Consider the following 20,116-nt stretch of genomic DNA (forward strand, 5'->3'; position numbering starts at 1 on the left):
ACTTCAAAATATTACTTCTCACCTACAAAAGCCATCAACAACCTTGCCCCCCCAGCCTCAGTGACCTCACCCAACAACACAGGACAAAGCTCCGGACGTGGGGTGACAGGGCCTTCGCTAAAGCCTCCCCCACCCTCTGGAACTCCCTCCCCAGTCACATCCCGAAATGCCAACACTCTGCTCCGTCCATCCATCCATCCATCCATCCATCCATCCATCCATCCATCCATGTAGATCTTGTTGATGTCTGTAGCTTTGTCCAGTAAGAACCACGTATTTCTAAATATTTCATGAGTTTCTCAGAAAAGCAGCTCAGTTTTTAGTTTTGTGACGATGCCTTTTCAAAGGAACATGTGGAGTTTAATTGTACTTGGAAAGGTTTGTTGTGTAAATACAATAAGATGTAGTTTTTGCACATTTAGTATAACTATATAAGAACGTATACACCGTGCTATTACATATGTTTTGCGGCAGAAGACACGTTTTGAAGGGCAGATTGGTCCTCCTAAAGGTTGCCGACCCCTGGTCTAGCCTGGGGTGCGTTCATGTTGAAACTGGAAAAAATGTGAGTGAACATTTCCTTGGTAATATTTCTTGAAAAAAGATATTTAGATCAATTAGATCTTGTAATCACCTGGGAGAGTTGATTGTTGTGTTACAAAATAAACCAGAAGTGCTCAAAAGTTTTCGGATGTTTGTTGATGATTTTCCAATAAAAATGTGTTTTCTAAAATCAAATTACATTTATCTGTTGAAACAAGATGGTCCATCTCTTACAAATACCACAGCAGCTCAAAAACCTTCTGATATGTAAAATCAATCTGAGATACAACAAAAGAATAGGTTTTCAAGGGTCTTTGACTTAAAAAGATACTGAGGATGCATTGTCTAAAAACAAGACCCTATATCTCGCTGCATTGTTTCTTTTGAAGTTATTATTTCTTATATCGAGTGTCATGACATATTCTGGCAAAATTTCTCGCCAGGCTGCCAGTTTGGCTGACATCCCCAGATTGTACACAGCTGTCACCATGCGTCACAGAGAGTGTGCAGAGCAAAGAGCTCATCCTCTATTTTTCTAAGAATAACCCTGACCTCCCTCCTCTTCCCCCTTTGCCACCGAGCCGCCTTGTTCCCTCGCTGAGTGTCGGTGGCAGCGGCATCCATCACGGGCCGGAGCTTCCTGTCGGATTCATCCATCTCCGCCCTCCACCTCTCGGGGGACAGGAGGACGACTGCTGTGACCTGAAACATGCAGGTCACAGGGTCAAAATCAAAGTCTTTAAAAGCTTGAGAACTCAGTCATGAGCTGGAGGACATTTTCTGTCAAACAGCTGAAGGGTAAAACACTGACCGTATCCACTCTGCATTATGAGGACTTTGATTTCATTCTGTTCCTTTTGAATTCTGTGTTCTGGCTAGGCGAGTGTGATCGAGACCACAGATCTAGAAAATCAGCATTCAAAGAGTCTTATTGTCTGATTAAAAACAGAAAATGACCTTTTGAAACAATGAAGAGACACAAAGTGAGTCTCCTGACAGTTTGACGTTAAAGAAATGTCCTTCAGGAAAAGTCCAGTTTAAAGGTTTAACATCTAGCTGCGTTTGTGCTGTGTTCAATGTTTCCCCTGCCTCCTGGATTTGATAGTTTCTCTGGTTTGAAAGAGAAAAACATTAATTAAACGCAACACAAGTAAATAACGATCCGATCAGCTCGATTGGACTTCAACTGGTGTGCAGGTAAATCAGGAATTGACTTGATTTAATTGATTTTCTCAGCTCAGGATCAACCGGACATTAAAACAATTTCAGTTTAAGTTAAGGACGATTTGAAATCTTATTGGATCAATTACAACACTCACAGAAAAATGACTGAAAGGAGAACCAAGGAAACACCTTCTCAAAGAAACTCAACAGAGAGAGCGTTATCGCCCCCTGCTGTGTAAGTAAAGCAACACATCTCTTGGCAAACCTGGAATCTATCTTTCTAACCCTGGAAACATCCTGGAAAAAGTATAATTCTGGAAGTGGAAGAACATCAAGTGGGTTTTAAATCATCCCTTTTGTAATTACAGTCAATGTTTGTGTGTTGGATATGGAAATTATTTAGAAATCATGAAAAAGGTTCAAGTTGTAGGCCTACTGCTCTTTCTTTGTATTCATGTGTTAGTTTTTCTTCATTTGTTTTACTATATCTTTAATAGGTTATTATTCATATAGATGAAGGTTCTGTTGTGCCTTTGTATATTTAAAACCAGGCTTTGATTTTTGGTTTGTTTGGAGTACATTTACATTTGTTTTACCGTGTCATTATTATTTGCAGATTTGGAGGAAGCATGTTGGGAAAGGTAACTAGAAAACAGTCAGAGTGCACAGCTGTTATATAATATATTGTCTGATTACTCATGTATTGATGTAAAAGCATGCATTTACTATTTCCAGCAGAGGAGCGTCTTCCTCCAGGGTCCGTAGGAGGACGTGATGACGACAGCCGACTCAAAGTTCTGATGCTTTCAAGTGTTGTATGAAATGTAGGAACTAAAAGGATCTTCACATAAACAAAAACAACCAATCGGAGAGAGGGGAGGAGAATGACTCAATTATTTTTTAAATTTTTTGTATTACGTGTTGAAACCCTCAACTCAAGTAGAGTAACAAAAACCTATAAACTAAATAATAAATGTATTAAACAAAAATATATCGCATGCACTTTTTTAATCTGAACACGTAACAGTAGGTACAATATCGAGACACAACAGACTACAGATACTCTGTTCAAGTAAAAGTCCTGCAATCAAAATGTGACTCAAGTAAAGTACAAGTATCTCCACATTGTACTTATAGTACCTGAGCAAATGTACTCTGTTAGTTTGCAAACCAAGTTGTTCATGCACACTTTCAAACAAAAAATATTCCTAATAATGAATGCACTTTTACTTGCATATTTCTAATTTTCCAGAAGAATATAAAGTTGTTATTAGTAGACTAAAATAGTTTAAAAAAATTAAATGTCAGTGGATCTTCAGCTCAAATCACATTGTCAATTAACTCAAGACAATACGTTTATTGTCATAACAGTTTATACATTATTTTTTTTACAATCAGAATGATAACAACAAACATATTGATGAAAGAGCTGAAACACGGAAAACATGTTACATTTCTCCGATTTCCTCTGGCAGCACTTGAACGTACCACCAGGCTCCTCCCCCTTCCGGTAAGAAACCGCTATCTGTCAGAAAAAAAACATCCCGAGCGAAGATCCGCTACATTATAACACTTCTACCAACACCGCCGCTCTCTGATCCTTGTTTTCGGGGTTTGGAGCCCCCCCGGACACACCGAGGGAACATGCCCGGACAGAGGTAACCGTTCCCGGGCTGCTGCTGCCTCCTCAGCCGGCTGAAGGACCAGGAGCAGAACCACAGATGGAGAGGCCGAGCAGACTGCTGCTTGTATCCGAGCTGCGCGTCAGAAATTCCGCGTACGATGTGAGCCTGAGTCGGTCCCTGCTCACCTGGAAGAGACGTACCTCCAGTCCTGTTTACCACCCGTTCAGACCCAGTAAGACCCGGATGATGTGTCTGTTTATGCTTGCATTGTTACCTCTTTTGTCTGTGTGTCTGTCGGCCTTTAACACACCGAGGCATCCTGTGTGATAAACAAAGGACAAACAGAGGGTACACACATACACACATAGTCAATGTTAAGACCTGCAGATAACACACACATTAATGCACTGAAAACACCAAGACTTAGTCAAGAAGTAACAAGATAGAATATGATATACAAATAAAGTCGAGTGTTGTAAAATACAATAATAATAGAAATACAATCGAGTAAACTAAAATGAAATACAATACAAATAAAACTGAGTAAAATTCAATTAAATACAATAACAAATACCAATTAAATGGAGTAAAATTAAACAAAAAACAAGAAAAATACAAAATAAATACTAGTTTAATGGAGGAAAGTAAAAATAATAATACAAATTAAATATAATTCAATAAATAAATTAATAAAATGCAATTTAAACATTACGTTACATTACTGCAGTGAGTAACACTATGGTGCATTCAAACTCTATTCTGTAAAAAAAAAAAGGTGAAAGAAAATGTCTCTAGGTGAGAATGCAAGAAAGAATATGGAAATGAAACACACGGAAATGCACTGAAGACACCAAGATGTAGTCCAGGCTGTAACAGTCAGTGAGACACCATGATATATATCCGGTTACATAACACCCAAGCAACAGTGACACACAATAGGTGGAGGTCACAGTGAGGCTGCAGGTAGGACCAAAACACCGTGCATGTGTTACAGTATTTCAAATGCAGCGGGATTTAGTTTTAATCAAACAAACAACAGAGCCGGCCAGCTAACCAATCAGAGCAGACTGGGCTCTCGTTTCAGACAGAGGGTGACATGCTCTAATTTAAAAAGTAACTAAAGCTAAGCTAAGGGGAGAAGAAGGATAAAGAAGCATTGAATGGATATTAGCAATATAAGTACAACTACTTGTGTCAATGTAAACTGGGTTGCTCTGGTTGAGGTTCTCCGGGGGGGGGGAACCCTGCTCTGGGGGGTAGTTTGTAACTCTGTGGTTCTCCTGCAGGGTTTTGTGTTCCTTCGTTCCCTCGTCGGCAAGCCTCAGGTAGGAGATTTTGCTCCCATAATGCATCGGGACACCTCCAGCTGTGTGTGAGTCCAGGGTTAGATTAGATTGTGGCTTTAAAGAAACCAAACATGTTTCTGTGTTTGATGGCTGAACTATGGACCCTGTTGCATTCCAAAATGATGCAAATTAATACAGAAAAAACACTTTTGAAAATGTGTTTGGTTTATTTAAAGGGGCCTTATTCTGCTTTCTTTGGGCGTTTTCCTTTCCTGTAGTTTACAGGTTTTAGTGCATGTAAATGGTCTGCAGAGGCTAAAATCACTGTGACGTAGTTTCTCTCCCTTACTTTCTTTTTAGCGAGAGTCGATCCACATCAAGCAGAAACATGCTGCCCTCCTCGCTGCTCCTGGTTCAGTGTGTAGTTTGCTTCATAGTTTTAGTTCCCCTGCTGTAGTTTGTAGATTGATGTGCTGCTGCTCTCAGAAAGAAATCCTTCTGCTTATTGAATATTCCTTAAAGGAATAGTTTAAAGTTGTCTTTTTAATCCCTTTCTTTGTGTGGGAGTGGTGTTCAGATGGATATAAATCTCATGTCTGTGTGATACATCTGCAGTGGTGTTGTTAGCCTAGCTTAGCATAGCTCCAGCACTTACTGTAGGCTATCTGTTGTTTATTTCAGCTGGCGGTCCAAAAAAAACTATTTCCAAAATTGATTGATCTGCCAATCATTTGCCTAGTTGACGTTTAATTTAGTCCACAAATTGATTTAGTTGCAAAGTGAAAAATTGTAGGCTTTTCAGTTTACTTTCAGAGGGAAGCTGTTTGAAGTCTCTAAAGGGATAACGCTTGACTATGCTGCTGTATTTACTCTATGTTGTAAACAAGTAATCTGTGTTGACGTCTGTGGAAAGAGAGCTAGTTAGCTGTTAGCCAAAGAAGCACAAATCATCAAATCACTTGTTATTTATGCAGCCCAAAATCACAACACACTTTTGTTTAGGTGGGTTTTACAGATCAGCAACATGAATGAGAGTGTAAAGAAATTGCGGGAATAAAATAAAATTACAAATAAATTATAAATTAAAATACAAATAAATTAGAGTAAAATAATAATAGAAATAAAAGCGTTATATTTCTGCAGCATGGAGTTACATCGTGATGCGTTCGAGGTCTGTTCAGTAAAAAATAGTGTAAGGTAAAAGTACATTTTCAAATCTCCAAAATGGAATCTGGTTTTTAGGGCGAGAAACTACAACAACAATATTCAAAAAAAGAGAGAGAGAGAGAGAGAGGGAGAGAGGGAATTATGATCTGTTTAACTTTCGTGGTTTCAGTTCATTTATTCAAATGTAAGGCAAAACGTGAAACTCATGGTGCGTTCAGGTGCTGCATAGAGGGTCCGAAATACCTGATGCATCCTAGATCTGGATCCTAAAGCTGTGTGTGTGTGTGTGTGTGTGTGTGTGTGTGTGTGTGTGTGTGTGTGTGTGTGTGTGTGTGTGTGTGTGTGTGTGTGTGTGTGTGTGTGTGTGTGTGTGTGTGTGTGTGTGTGTGTGTGTGTGTGTGTGTGTAGGTGGGTGTCACAGTGTGTCGGTGTCAGAGATCCTCTCCGTCAGAGAGGAAGAGGAGGAGAGCGGCTGCCGAGACGATGGCAGCTGGAAACAAATTAAGGAGAGCGAAGGAAAGGACTGCAGGCAGGCCTTCACAGGTAAACACACCTGTACACACATTTATCAATTTCAGACTCCCTGGAAACATGTAAACACACCTGGAAAATACTTTAAAACACAATATGCCTTCATTTCAATTCTTTATTCTGGTTAATATTATCTTACATGCTATGGAAACATTACAACATGTAAATATAAGTGTGAGTAAATAATGAAACGTTGACTTTTAAATAACTTACATTATCTCCAAAACTGCACCAAGACACTGAAACAAAGCTCTCTTTGAGTGTCTGATGGGTTTAATGGATCCAGGTGGTTTCATGTTGTTCCACAGTAGCTTATTGTGCAGTTATGCCCCTTTTCCACCAAAACGGATCCGGTTCAAGATCCGATCTTTTGCTTTTCTGGCGCCTTTTTGGTTCTAGGCTGTAGCACCCCTTGTGTTTCCACCGCTCAGAGCTCGAGTGGAGCTGCGTCATTGCATCGTCGTTTGCATCATGACGTGCCCTCTTATGACCCACACGGCGTGTTACCTCGCTGATTTTCTCCCCAACTCCGCTCACAACAACATTAATAGAGGACTGTGTCGGGTCAAAGCTCGTGTAGTTTTAATCATAGGAGGCCAGATTGAATTAAAGAGCTAATTCTCCAACCTTATACTCCTCTCCAGAGAGTTGTGCCTACCCACACATTGCCAGCCTACCCAGCCTTTTCCACATTAAAACACCTGGAGATGAATGTAACGCACCCAGAGAACCACAAACACACCTGGAAATACTCAAAAGCACGTCTGATTGTCGTACCTCCTATAGTTGACATGGATATATGGAAAACAAAGTGCTTACTAGTTGAGGAACTTAAATAACAATGACGTATGATGTCCAGTTTAAACCATCATGGGGCACATTGTTTATAACCAGCAGCAACACACAGGTTCATACAGTGAACACATCTGGAAAAACCTCATGCCTTGTGTGTGTGTGTGTGTGTGTGTGTGTGTGTGTGTGTGTGTGTGTGTGTGTGTGTGTGTGTGTGTGTGTGTGTGTGTGTGTGTCGTGTTTCAGTGCTGTACGTGGAGCGGTGTCAGCAGCATCGCTGGCGGTCGGCTGAAGTCACCTTCACATGTCCGGAGGCAGCGCTGTGTCAACGCTGGGTCAACAGCATCAGAGAGCAGCTGGCAGCTATCAGTGCGTTATTTATAGTTATTGTTGTTATTGTTTACGGCCTTTAACTCTGGCTATTGTTGCACCAAACGTCCCGTCACACTGCGTTGTTTCTGCAGCCAGCAGACCCAAACAGCTGCTGGTGTACATCAACCCGTTCAGCGGGAAGCGACACGGGAAACGCATCTACGAGCAGAAGGTCGCCCCGCTGTTCGCCCAGGCCGGCGTCACCACGCACGTCATCGGTACGCAGCAATCACCTCCTGTCTTTGAGCTTCCTGTGTGAGTGATTCTGGATCTAACGCACATGGTGTGTGTGTGTGTTTTTGTCACAGTGACGGAGCACGCCAATCATGCAAGGGACCACCTGAGGACGGAGGCGGAGCTGAAGAAGTTTGACGGGTGAGAGTTTGATACCTACACAAAAGAGAGCGTGCAATACCGCCAAAGTAAAAGCATTTATTTGGCCAACTGTAACGTTTCTTTCACAAAAATGTCTTCACAACAATAACCGCCCTTTGCTTTTCTATTTGTGCTGTTTTCCCCCGTCAACACCAAGACCTAGGGGATGCTTACCCTCAAAGTTAATATGAAAAATGAGGCGGAAGATCAAAGTATAACACTAAAAAACAATTACATGGGTTTACATTTTGTCTCATATTTATTGTCAATTCTTTTCTACCTGAGATCTTCCGCCATCAGTTATTTGGCAGGAAAATGTAAGAGTTAAATCTTCAGTAAACAGGTTCAAATGTAACACCAGAGTATGGTTCACATCTTGAAGTACCTTGGTATTTACCTTTGCAAACAATATAAAAAACCGTATATGTAAAAACACGGTTCCTAAAAAGAGTTTAGAGATATGGCACAGACACCGCCAAAATAAAAGCACCACAGAGAATCAAGTCTTTTGTTTTCCTGCAGAGATTTTACGCTTTGAGTGACAGAAAGCATGCTGATCAGGCGGAGAAATGTAATAACATGACATCTCCCGTCGGGCTCAGGGTGGTGTGTGTCGGGGGGGACGGCATGTTCAGCGAGATCATCCACGGGCTGATCTGGAGGTCGCAGATCGACGGCGGCGTGGATCCGAACTGTGCCGACGAATCCCTGCTTCCCTGCTCGCTCCGCATCGGCATCATCCCTGCAGGTCAGGAGCTGTGATTATAGGTCCTTGAAGAAGCTCAGTGAGCCCTGGAGGAGGTTTCTAGGATTCTTGATTGACTCGATGTAGCCTGCAGTTTACAAATCTTCGGTCCACGTTAACTTTTGGAATTTTTTGCTGCAGATTTACTGTTGCTTGATACTCTTCTTCTAAGTCTGACCTCATTTTGTCAACATAACAGAGTATAAAGCTGTTAGAAACTACAAAAACCAGAACAATTTCTCAGACAGATGGCTATTAAAGTAGAAAACAAGGATTTTCAGAGCAGATTTTAGTGCATTTTTTGCCTTTTTAGTGGCAGAGACTGTAAATTGGGGACCAAAACAGAGAGGGAATTCTTCTAAAGTAATCAGAATTGCTGTTCTCTCAAGAATTACAGTCTCAGATGAATTAAATCTCTTTACTTCAAGCAGTATGGGGAGAAAAATATGGTTCTCTGCAGAACTTTATACCTTATATAATACTTTTTTATAGACATGAATACAACAGAAAAAGATACAACACAAATATTTTTTAACTGTTTATTTACATCTAAAGATTTTTTATTACAACTTATTTAGTTTTTTTCTAATTGATATTTGATTATTTCACAGTTTAAAAAGAAAAAGTAACACGAAACTGTGAAAGCCTCATATTGGGTTTACTCAGCTTGTCTCTACATGATGTATAAATAAAGTTGTCTTACTATTAATAAAACGTAACTGACTCTAGAGGCTCGATATCGCTCCGATTCAGAACGCTTTGACGTTCACTTTGTGTGAGACAGCGGACAGCCAATCAGAGAGCAGGATTCTCTGTTGCCGGGTAGCAATTTTAGTTTGTTCTGGTCTGTTAATGTCCTGTTGTTTTTCAACTTGAATGGTCTATACACACACACACACACACACACACACACACACACACACACACACACACACACACACTCACACCTGGTAATTAATTGCTGCTTGTGCTCTGTGAAGCTGAGTTATGTTTCTTAAAAATTGTGTGTGTGTGTGTGTGTGTGTGTGTGTGTGTGTGTGTGTGTGTGTGTGTGTGTGTGTGTTTCAGGTTCAACAGACTGCATCTGCTTCGCCACTGTGGGCAGCAACGACCCTGTGACCTCTGCGTTGCACATCATCGTGGGTCAGTCACTACGTTAAAGGCTCACGGAGGTCAAAGACCAAAAAGGCTCCTCCTATAGGGAGAAACAAAATGAGCAATGCCTTATCACAAATCCTCACAAACATAAAGACGCTTTTTGGTTGCTTTCTTGCTATTATTGCACACATGTTGTAGATTCATCATATTTTTCTTTATGTCAGTTAACTTGCAAAGTTCAAATGAAGATAGATAGAATGGGAGGATGAAACCCTCTTTATTGTCACACACATACACACAGCAGAGCACACACAGTGAAATTGGTCCTCTGCATTTAACCCATCCTAGTACTAGGAGCAGTGGGCAGCTATTGTGCAGCGCCCGGGGACCAATGGGGAGGGGGGGATTGGAGGTGTCCGGTGCCTTGCTCAAGGGCACCACAGCAGGGCCCAGGAGGTGAACTGGGACCTCTCCAAGTAGCAGTCCACTTTCCATATTTCAAGTCTGTTCGGGGACTTGAACCGACGACCCTACGATTCCCAGTCCAAGCCCCTACTGACTGAGACACTGCTGGACATGAAGAGCTTCAATGAGGATTAAAGGAGAACATGATAGTTTTGATTATCTAATAATAGTTTCTGACCTTTTGAGAAAAAATACCAAACATCTACTGGTTTCCTTGGGTCATTATTTTTGAATATGTTTTGTTTTAAGGCTTTAAATAAGTAATAAAAGTTTGGGTTTTCGGACGTCATCTAATCCATCTGATATAAACATGTGTATCAGTCAATTCCTCTTTTAACTTCAAATCATCTATGTGGCACTTGTTCTTCTATTGGCTAGTTTTCCAACACATTGTGCGTTTTAGGCTAAGGGGCGGGACCTCTCCAAGTGGCTGTCCAATCAGAGCAGACTGGGCTCTGATTGGACAGAGGGGGAAAAGAGTACCTCCACTGTGTGACAGTAAATGTAGTTACTTTCCACCAGCTGTATTTGAGTTTTATATGTGTGTGTGTGTTTGCGTGTGTGTGTAGGAGACTCTCAGCCGATGGACGTGTGCTCGGTTCACCACAACAACACCTTCCTGCGTTACTCCGTCTCGCTGCTTGGATACGGTTTCTACGGCGACGTGCTAACTGACAGCGAGAGGAAGAGGTGGATGGGCCCGGCGAGATACGACCTCTCAGGTAGAAAGACTTTCACTCCTATTAAACACCTGTAACTTTACTGAGTGAGAGAGCATTCGGTGTAATCCACTACTCATTTACCCGGATGTCGCTGCGACTCCTGCAGGTGTGAAGATGTTCCTGACACATCATTACTACGAAGGCACGGTGTCCTACCTGCCGGCCAGAGGCATCATGGGAACGCCACGGGACGCCAGCAGGTGTCGATCCGGGTGAGAGAGATGCTTCATGGCATTAAAATAGGACGGGCGCAGATACCTCAGGGCCTTCCTTCATTCAGCTGTCAGACTGTACAATCACCACAGTCCCCTGGTAGAACACACACACACACACACACACACACACACACACTTAAATTAACAGCTGTGTTTGTACATTTACAGATGTGTAGTTTGTCAGCACAACAGGAGGCTGATTTCAGAGAAAGCTGAGAGGTACCAAGTGGATGAAGAAGCAGACCGCGGTGAGTCTCCCAACTTATAATCCATCCTTAAATACAGACCGTTTCTGAACCGTCTCAGGTCGACTCACCCCGTCAAAAGAATGGATTTTCCCCGAAAGAAACAAAGGAGGAACTTGGCTTCTTTAGTACATTTAAATAAACCATACAAGATGCCCCGAGTAGTCTGACTTTTAATATTGTGTCTTGTTGCATTAGAAATAAAAGTGGTCCATGAGTGGCGCCCTGAGGTACCTCACCAGAGAGAGGCTCTATTATGCCCTCTTTATACAGTATAGGCTTTTATGTGCATGTAAATGGTCTGTAAAGGCTAAAATCCCTGTGTCCCCTCCAGAGGAAATCTTGCTCAGGCAATGTGAGAAAAGCAAAGCACTTTCCTAGCATATAAAGCAGGCTCTTTTAGCCTTTGCAGACCATTTACATGCACTAAAACCAATATAACACCCTACAGGAGACGGAAAACCCCCAAAAAGCACAATAGGGGTTCTTTAAAATGCATTCATTGGCTTTTGTTTTTCTCCCCATATTGGTTTATAGCATATTGGTAGTTCGGCAGTCAACAGTGTCTTCTAAATATGACATTTTCCATTAATTAAAGCAAAGAAAACGGTCAGTATTCACAAGGAAAATGGCTCAAACCTGTTTTTTTGTTTAATGCGGTTATGGTTTCAGAAAGTGAAGGCGAGTGGAAGACGATCCGCGGGAAGTTTCTGGCTATAAACGCTGCCAGTATGAGCTGTGCTTGTCCTCGCAGCCCCAAAGGCCTCTCGCCCGCGGCTCACCTGGCCGACGGCACCACCGACCTCATCCTGGTGCGGAAATGCTCCCGCTTCGACTTCCTCAGACACCTCCTACGACACACCAGCAAAGACGACCAGGTGACGAATCATGGGACTCGTTATTAAAAGACTGAATCTGTGTTTAGTTTTTTTGGCCCGAAACTTTTTAACTTTTACACATCTTGCCAATTATATTGTTTGGACTTTTTTGTCTGTTGACTCTCACTCTTAAAAGCCAAAGTAACTTCCAAGAAAAAGGAAGTGCTGGTTAATGAATCTCAAATGGGCTAAGGACATATTCTGCTCATCTTCAGCCTCATATCAGTATGTAGAGTCTCTACTTTAAAGAGTCCTCTCCTGCTGATGTTCAGGTGCATATCAGTATGTAGCATCTCTACTTTAAAGAGTCCTCTCCGGCTGATGTTCAGGTGTATATCAGTATGTAGCATCTCTACTTTAAAGAGTCCTCTCCTGCTGATGTTCAGGTGCATATCAGTATGTAGCATCTCTACTTTAAAGAGTCCTCTCCGGCTGATGTTCAGGTGTATATCAGTATGTAGTGTCTCTACTTTAAAGAGTCCTCTCCTGCTGATGTTCAGGTGTATATCAGTATGTAGTGTCTCTACTTTAAAGAGTCCTCTCCTGCTGATGTTCAGGTGTATATCAGTATGTAGAGTCTCTGCTTTAAAGAGTCCTCTCCTGCTGATGTTCAGGTGTATATCAGTATGTAGCGTCTCTACTTTAAAGAGTCCTCTCCTGCTGATGTTCAGGTGTATATCAGTATGTAGTGTCTCTACTTTAAAGAGTCCTCTCCTGCTGATGTTCAGGTGTATATCAGTATGTAGAGTCTCTACTTTAAAGAGTCCTCTCCTGCTGATGTTCAGGTGTATATCAGTATGTAGTGTCTCTGCTTTAAAGAGTCCTCTGCTGCTGATGTTCAGGTGTATATCAGTATGTAGTGTCTCTACTTTAAAGAGTCCTCTCCTGCTGATGTTCAGGTGTATATCAGTATTTAGAGTCTCTACTTTAAAGAGTCCTCTCCTGCTGATGTTCAGGTGTATATCAGTATGTAGTGTCTCTACTTTAAAGAGTCCTCTCCTGCTGATGTTCAGGTGTATATCAGTATGTAGTGTCTCTACTTTAAAGAGTCCTCTCCTGCTGATGTTCAGGTGTATATCAGTATGTAGTGTCTCTACTTTAAAGAGTCCCCTCCTGCTGAGATTCAGGTGTATATCAGTATGTAGTGTCTCTACTTTAAAGAGTCCTCTCCTGCTGATGTTCAGGTGTATATCAGTATGTAGTGTCTCTACTTTAAAGAGTCCCCTCCTGCTGATGTTCAGGTGTATATCAGTATGTAGTGTCTCTACTTTAAAGAGTCCCCTCCTGCTGATGTTCAGGTGTATATCAGTATGTAGCGTCTCTTTATGTTTCTCATACTGCCTGTGCTGCAGCTCCACTTTTCACCCTCTGTCTGAAACCAGAGACCAGTCTGCTCTGATTGGTTAGCTGGCCAGCTCTGTTGTGATTGGTCAACCGCGTAGATCACGTACAATGTGTTGTAGCGCTAGCCAATTTTGCGCGAGTGTTACATAGTGATGTCACTTTTGTTCCGGAAGTAAACAAAGGAGTCCACCTGGTGGCAGTAATGGAGTAAACTGTATTCGGCTAGTTTGTGTAAAGCTCACAAACGCGGCCCTGAACAGGCAAAAAGTGCATGTTGCAAATTGCGGTAAAGTATAATTTTTCGAAGCGTATTCAAAATGCGATGTGTGCATGTCTAAAGAACGCTCCTAAATCCAGAATAGCGTCGGCATGTCCCACAAGTCTTAATAAGAAGCCTTATTGTGAACATCCTGTTCAAACGACTCGAATGACATGGGAATATCACCGGCTCTTCTTCCTTTGTGCAGTTTGACCTGAACTTTGTTGAGGTCCACCGGGTACGGCGTTTCTGCTTTACCCCCCGTCACTGCCAGAGCGACTCGGACCTGGACCTGCGGGAGAACGGGAAGCACCAGATCTTCGGGCAGATCTGCAGAGACCACCCGGCCTGCGGCTGTGCCCCGGCCTACAGCAGCTGGAACTGCGACGGCGAGATCCTGACCCACACGGCCATCGACGTCAGGTACCGCGACCCGCTGGGACGCCCTTACAGCTGATACTGTCAAATATTTCAATACAAAAATGAGAGTTTAGGCTTTGAGGCTTCCATAGCATGTCTTTATTTAATCTAAATGACACATCTAAATGATTATTATACGCATTTGATCTTTTTGCGTGTGCAGATTTCTCCCAAATGCACCAAATATTAGAATTATATAACGCTTTTTTCCTGTTATATATATTTATAAATAGTTGTCTTTACTAGGGATGTTTCATAGGTGTATTTTTTTACACATTTCACCTTTTTGAAAGTGTTGCATTTAATATTACATTTTTTTAAAGCAGTGAGAAATCTGAGGGGTTCATTTATATATCATTCATTCATTTGTGTGACATTTTTATTCTTAAAGACATGGATTATTTTTCTAATTTTATGGGGAATCCTTCTGTATAAATGCTCCAACACATCGTACATGATAGGCTTGAGGAGCAAGACATCTTTAAGAGGTTGACCAATCACAACAGAGTCGGCCAGCTAACCACAGAGCAGACTGGGCTCTGGTTTCAGACAGAGGGTGAAAAGAGGTGCTGCAGTACAGGCAGGATGAGAAACATAAAGAGCTTTTTGAACATTAAAGCATGGAGACATGTCCCAGTAGAGACACTACATACTGAGTAATTAACTGGGAAGGTTTTATGGAGATATCTATTAGTTACCATATGTCTCTCCCTTTTTCTCAGAGTGCAGAGCAACTTGATCAAGCTGTTTGCACGAGGGATCGAGGAGCCGACAGTGTTCGAGGATCTGACTAACCCCTGCGCAATATGAGTCCCGTCACCACCTGTCAGACACTGGACTCCACTTCCTGTTTCCAGCCCTCACATCGTGTGACTCTACAGGATCTACCGACTCAGCAAAGAGTTGTGCTGTTACTACACGACAAAAACAAATTAGGGGAAGGAGAAACGTTCTGAAGATTCACACAGACAGGAAGTGAGGTATAGTTTCCCAAGACCAGCTTTAAATAGGTATTCTCTGAACCAGCAGCTGATTTCAGAGAAAGAATCAGGAAGTTATTGTCTTAAAGAGCAAAGTTTCACCCTCAGATTTGAGTTTGTTGGGGTGGAACGGCTGCTGGGTGTTTGGCCTCTGATCTATTTTCAGTATTGAAACCGAGCGCTGCCTTTTTCCAAAATAATCCTCTGATTGTGACTTAGTTTTGTTACCTTTAATTTACTTTGTTCACTTTAACAAAAACTGTTTTGAAACAGAGTTGCCCAAAGTCTTTCCCTGAGTGTGTCCGCCTGTAGAGGGGGCTAGAGTACTCAAAGGTCTGTTTTTTTGGGCTATATTATGAGGATTTGACTAGGACAAACACCTGTCTGTTGACGGCTTTGACTCAGACTTGTCTTGTTTTTGTTGTCTTTAAGGCTGCAACTAATAATTCTGCTGATTATTTCCTAGATTTTTGGATTAATCATTTAGAAAATCTGTGAAAAATGACTTTCCAGTTTTTCAAAAGTCTTTAAATGTCTTGTATTTTTTGTCCAAAACCCACAAATATTCACTTTAACGTGATAAAAAACTAAGAAAAGCAGGAAAGGTCCTCATTTTCAGACCTTTTTACACTAAAATGACTTCAAAGATTGATCCGTTATCTAAGTATTTGGCGATAATTCTTCCGTCAATCGACGATTGGACTAAGATTTGTGTCCATTTCGATTTTAGGTGATCACAAAACTGCTGACAGTTAGACTTTTCCACTAGACTTATTTTGCTGGTTGATGTTTTATTTTATACTGACTCAATTTTCAGGCCTTTTCTGAAACTCATAGGCCGTTTTGTTTTCGGCCCCCTCTGATTCTCCTCCTTTACTCCCCGTAATAAGACTGTAAACTGACGCTGCTTTGACTCCAATACTCTGTTGACTTGTATCTACATTTAATCAAATCAAACTTTATTGAGCTTACAAGTATAGTTGAAGTTGTTACACAAATATTAGCTTTGTTTTGGACATTTACATTTTAGTTTGAAGTGATCCTGGATCTTGGAAATATCTGTTACGGACGCCAGACACCCGCCGGTCATGTGAGCAGAAAGTAAATCCCCTTCACATGGTCTGTACTTGCGGGGTGAAAAAATGCTGAGAGGAGATTTAGTCTCACGTCCTAAACCTGAACTCAATCGTAACTCTGAAATTGTATATTTGCATTCTTTAATTCCCAGCAATTCAGAAAGAAAGGTGTTGTCATTTCTGATTTAGAGAAGCTGGGAAAGCTGAACCGTGCACATGATCAATCTTCCATTTCTGCTCGATATGCAATTCAACTTAGTAAACACAGGAAAAATAACACCAATAATTCACTCAATCTGTCTTCAAATCAGCTGGACATGTAGCTGTGACTTCAATCTCCTCTCGGTTTAACACTATGTTTTAAACTTGTCTGTCAGGTTTATGTTGTTTGCAAAACCTCAAGTTAATCATCTGAACCTTCCACAAAGACAATCACTCGGCTACGGTGGCCCACAGGTACAAAACACAGGTCTCTCTTTCAAAGTTTATCCTCAAATCTTCCTTAATTGAATCCATAAAGGGTTTAATGAATGCATCTCACTGGGAAAAATGCAGATGTCTTCCCATAAAATTTTGAATGCATGAGTTAAAGGTTCAGATGATTGATTTAGGGTTTTGTGAATTCTGGTTTTGTTGGGGAATGAAAACTGTAAAGTCCAGTGTTGGTATTCCGCCACAGCACACGTCTCCTAGCATGCTGTAGCCCCATGTTGACTGTCTCTGTAGGGTTAGTTTTTTTAGGAAATGCATGTAGCAGCGTCCTGATCTTTACTTATATTATTCATTATGAAGTTGCATTTCTTCCCAATGCGCCTCAGGACCATCATGTCCCTTTGGTCCACACAGATCATGATTTTAAAAAGTCCTGCTTTCAAGAGGATGAACACTTTAGATTGGTGTGATCCCCTGACCTTTCCTTAAGCCCCATCCTCAGGACAGAGGGTCCATTTCAGACCTTTTGATGAGTACTATAAAATGTGTTATTGTCCCCAGCTGTGAGTACCTTAGAGTGGCAAATCATACCAGCGTATTTTCAGCTCCACAAAAAGCTCTAAAGCATCACGGTATTGTTTGAAAAAGTTGCAACTTGTAGGGACGGTTGTCATTTCCAAAATAGAAGAAATCGATTTAAAACTGACCGAGTTCAAGATGGATTTAATGGACACATTGGACAGGAAGTGGAGTGTCAGCACTGGACTGTGAGATTGTAGACGCTGGTGGTTTTTTTTGTGTTTCTTTGTGTGTTGTTGACAAGCAATCCTGTTTCCTCTCTACTGACGTCGAGCCGGACTCAAACTGATGGAGGAGGAAACCCGTAGCAGCTCACGGTGCTCCAACCAATCAGCTTTCTCTCTCAATCCTCACAATCTGACCAAATACCAGCCAGGGTTTAAACATGTAGCCGTCTGTTCCTAGAGGTCTTCACAGGTCCAAAACCTTGGAGCCAATGAAAAAAAAGTTACCTACAAAAACCCTGCGTTCATTCATTCATTTCCAAGCATCAACAGGCTGGATTTAAAGGGGACTGATCTGAGGAAACGTGGAAGGATATTAAGAAGAACAGGACTCTGATTACAATGTTAGCCAGAACCGAGAGGACCTGTGAAGACCTTTAGCTCCGCCACCATGTTGGTTTATCTTCTTACGTAGGATTGATGTACAATCAGAGTCTGACTGTTTGCTGTAAAACCTCCAAACAACAAACCGAATGTACAAACAAGAGGTCGACTCATGACTGAGGTGGATTTTTCTCCAGCAGAGGATAGAAATATGTGTTAACGTTTAGCGGGCTGTTTTTATGAATTCAATGTGTTTGTGCTTCAGTATTTTAAAGAGCAAACCTGAAACTGACAGCATGTTTTTCTCTAAATACATGGCAGGTAGCGACTGTGAGCTAAGCGATAACATGCTACTTTGCCAGGAACATTCCCTAGCCACATAGCTAGCTCAGATGCTAACAGGTCTAGGCTAGCTGGCTTACTACAAGCCAATGTCGCGTTACAGATCATACTGACCGAAAACAAAGAACTGACATGGGTAAGGAGGTCAAGCTAGTTTGTTGTTCCAGTGCCACATTAGCAGGCAGCATCAAAACCGCTATGAGGAGCATCAGTGGCCCAAATCAACAACCTATCCCAGATAAACACTTAAATGAATTGCCCTTTATATAGATATTTAAGTGTATAGAATTCCCTAATATCTTGATTTCAGGCTTCTTTTCCCCTGGCATAATGAGATTCATGTTAGCACGGCTGAATTAAATGCTAGCGTCCATCCATGCAGTCGAGCTGTGTTGGACTTTATGCTCCACTTTCTTTTTGTTGACACAAAAACCTTGAAAAAGATTGGCTCAGATTTAAACATTCTGAATGATTTAAATAGAGAAACATTGCTAAATAAACTACTTTATATCCCGCTTCAAAGAGGTGGCCCAGAGGTAAAGATGTAATAAGAACATGTCTAATTTTGTTCAGGTATTTTTGCTAGGATTAAGGATTAGCACTCCAGAAAAAATAGTGTTTGGTATTTAATCATCTTTCTGATTTGTTGTCTCTAAAAATGTCAAAATCAACTCTTGAAATGGGAAATATTTCGCACCTTGACGCTTTAGTTTCTCCCAATTTAAGAACCTCTCTAATTAACGGGTGGTGTTTGTTTTTTAATCGACACTAGTTTACTCGGCGCTGAAAGCTAGTTTTATCTAGTGAATCAGTCGACCTCACAAAGCTGTAGTCTGAGCTGTACCTGATCTTCACCTTCTGCTGTAGCCGATTCAATTTTCAGGAATAAAAAACATATTCAATTCTTCCGTGTTCACGACTTGTGATTTCATTCTCACATTCAGATTGTTGAAATGACTTTTTGGGAGGGAAATGTCTTCTCATGGAAGGAAAGCCTCTGTTGCAGATGAGATAACAGTGCTAGCCGCCCTTTGGCTTGAATTTGAATTCTGTTAAGGAGGCCCAATTGTGCTTTTTGGGGATTTTCCATTTCCTGTAGCGTGTAGCATAGGTTTTAGTGCATGTAAATGGCCTGCAAAGGCTGAAATGCTCCAATCACACCACTTTTGGAGATTTTTCAAACCTTTTTTTGCTGGATATATGTGCAGAAACGTTGGACTTTCTTCCTCTTTTGAATAAAACACCTCAGTGGAAAAGGTTTTTGTACTTAATGTATTTTATTTACATCTGTAGTTTTTTTAATTTTATTCATCTGCAGGATATATTCTCTATTTCTCTCATTTTCTTTAATCCAGAATAGGTTTAATTGTAGTGATTTATTTTTGGTTTGTTTTAGATATTTAGGCTTGAGCTAAAGAACATTGATCATTTGGGCTTTTAAAGATTATCCTGATTGTAGTGTGAAGAGTTAAGAAAGTACTGATACGATGTAAAAAAGAATCCATTAGAAGTCAAATTCCTACATAATCCCACATTTATCAGCAAAACGTACTTAAAGTATCACAAATAAGAGTATATTTTATAATAGATGGGCCTCTGTGCCTCGTGTGACATTATTAAATGATGTCACCTCTCCACATTTGTAATCGGAGCAAACAGAAGCAGAAATCCGAGTAGTAAAAAGATAGAAAAGTGTGTTTGTGGATCGATACTCTGCGTTGACATGAGAAAGATTTAACGAGAGCAAACAGCAGTCGCCTCTGTCAGGTGATTAGAGCTCGTTAAGGAAGTCGGATCCAATACTTTCATTAAGATTTGAGGAAGCGAACAAACAGGGAAATCAGTGTGTGTGTGGACACGGTAAATAATCAGAGCCGTAAAATGAGAGGGAAGTCTGTCGCTGGTTCGATACC

At 41.3% G+C, this 20,116-nt stretch overlaps 1 protein-coding gene across 3 annotated transcripts; it reads left to right on the forward strand.

Moving 5' to 3' along the window:
* Positions 1-3,246: 3,246 nt before the first annotated feature.
* Positions 3,247-19,107, forward strand: LOC134875927 (ceramide kinase-like). Of its 3 annotated transcripts, XM_063900675.1 has the most exons (14): positions 3,247-3,564; positions 4,619-4,657; positions 6,194-6,328; positions 7,355-7,477; positions 7,573-7,698; positions 7,789-7,855; positions 8,458-8,603; positions 9,669-9,743; positions 10,733-10,885; positions 10,992-11,097; positions 11,269-11,348; positions 12,018-12,223; positions 14,035-14,249; positions 14,969-19,107. In XM_063900675.1, the coding sequence occupies exons 1-14, from the start codon at positions 3,429-3,431 to the stop codon at positions 15,054-15,056; spliced, it is 1,695 nt and encodes a 564-aa protein (XP_063756745.1). In that variant the 5' UTR covers positions 3,247-3,428; the 3' UTR covers positions 15,057-19,107. The 3 variants fall into 3 exon arrangements, with proteins under 3 accessions (XP_063756745.1, XP_063756763.1, XP_063756755.1); XM_063900693.1 differs by lacking the exon at positions 14,035-14,249; XM_063900685.1 differs by lacking the exon at positions 4,619-4,657.
* Positions 19,108-20,116: the final 1,009 nt, after the last annotated feature.

The sequence above is a fragment of the Eleginops maclovinus genome, chromosome 2, assembly GCF_036324505.1.
Source record: "Eleginops maclovinus isolate JMC-PN-2008 ecotype Puerto Natales chromosome 2, JC_Emac_rtc_rv5, whole genome shotgun sequence".
Lineage (NCBI taxonomy): Eukaryota > Metazoa > Chordata > Actinopteri > Perciformes > Eleginopidae > Eleginops > Eleginops maclovinus.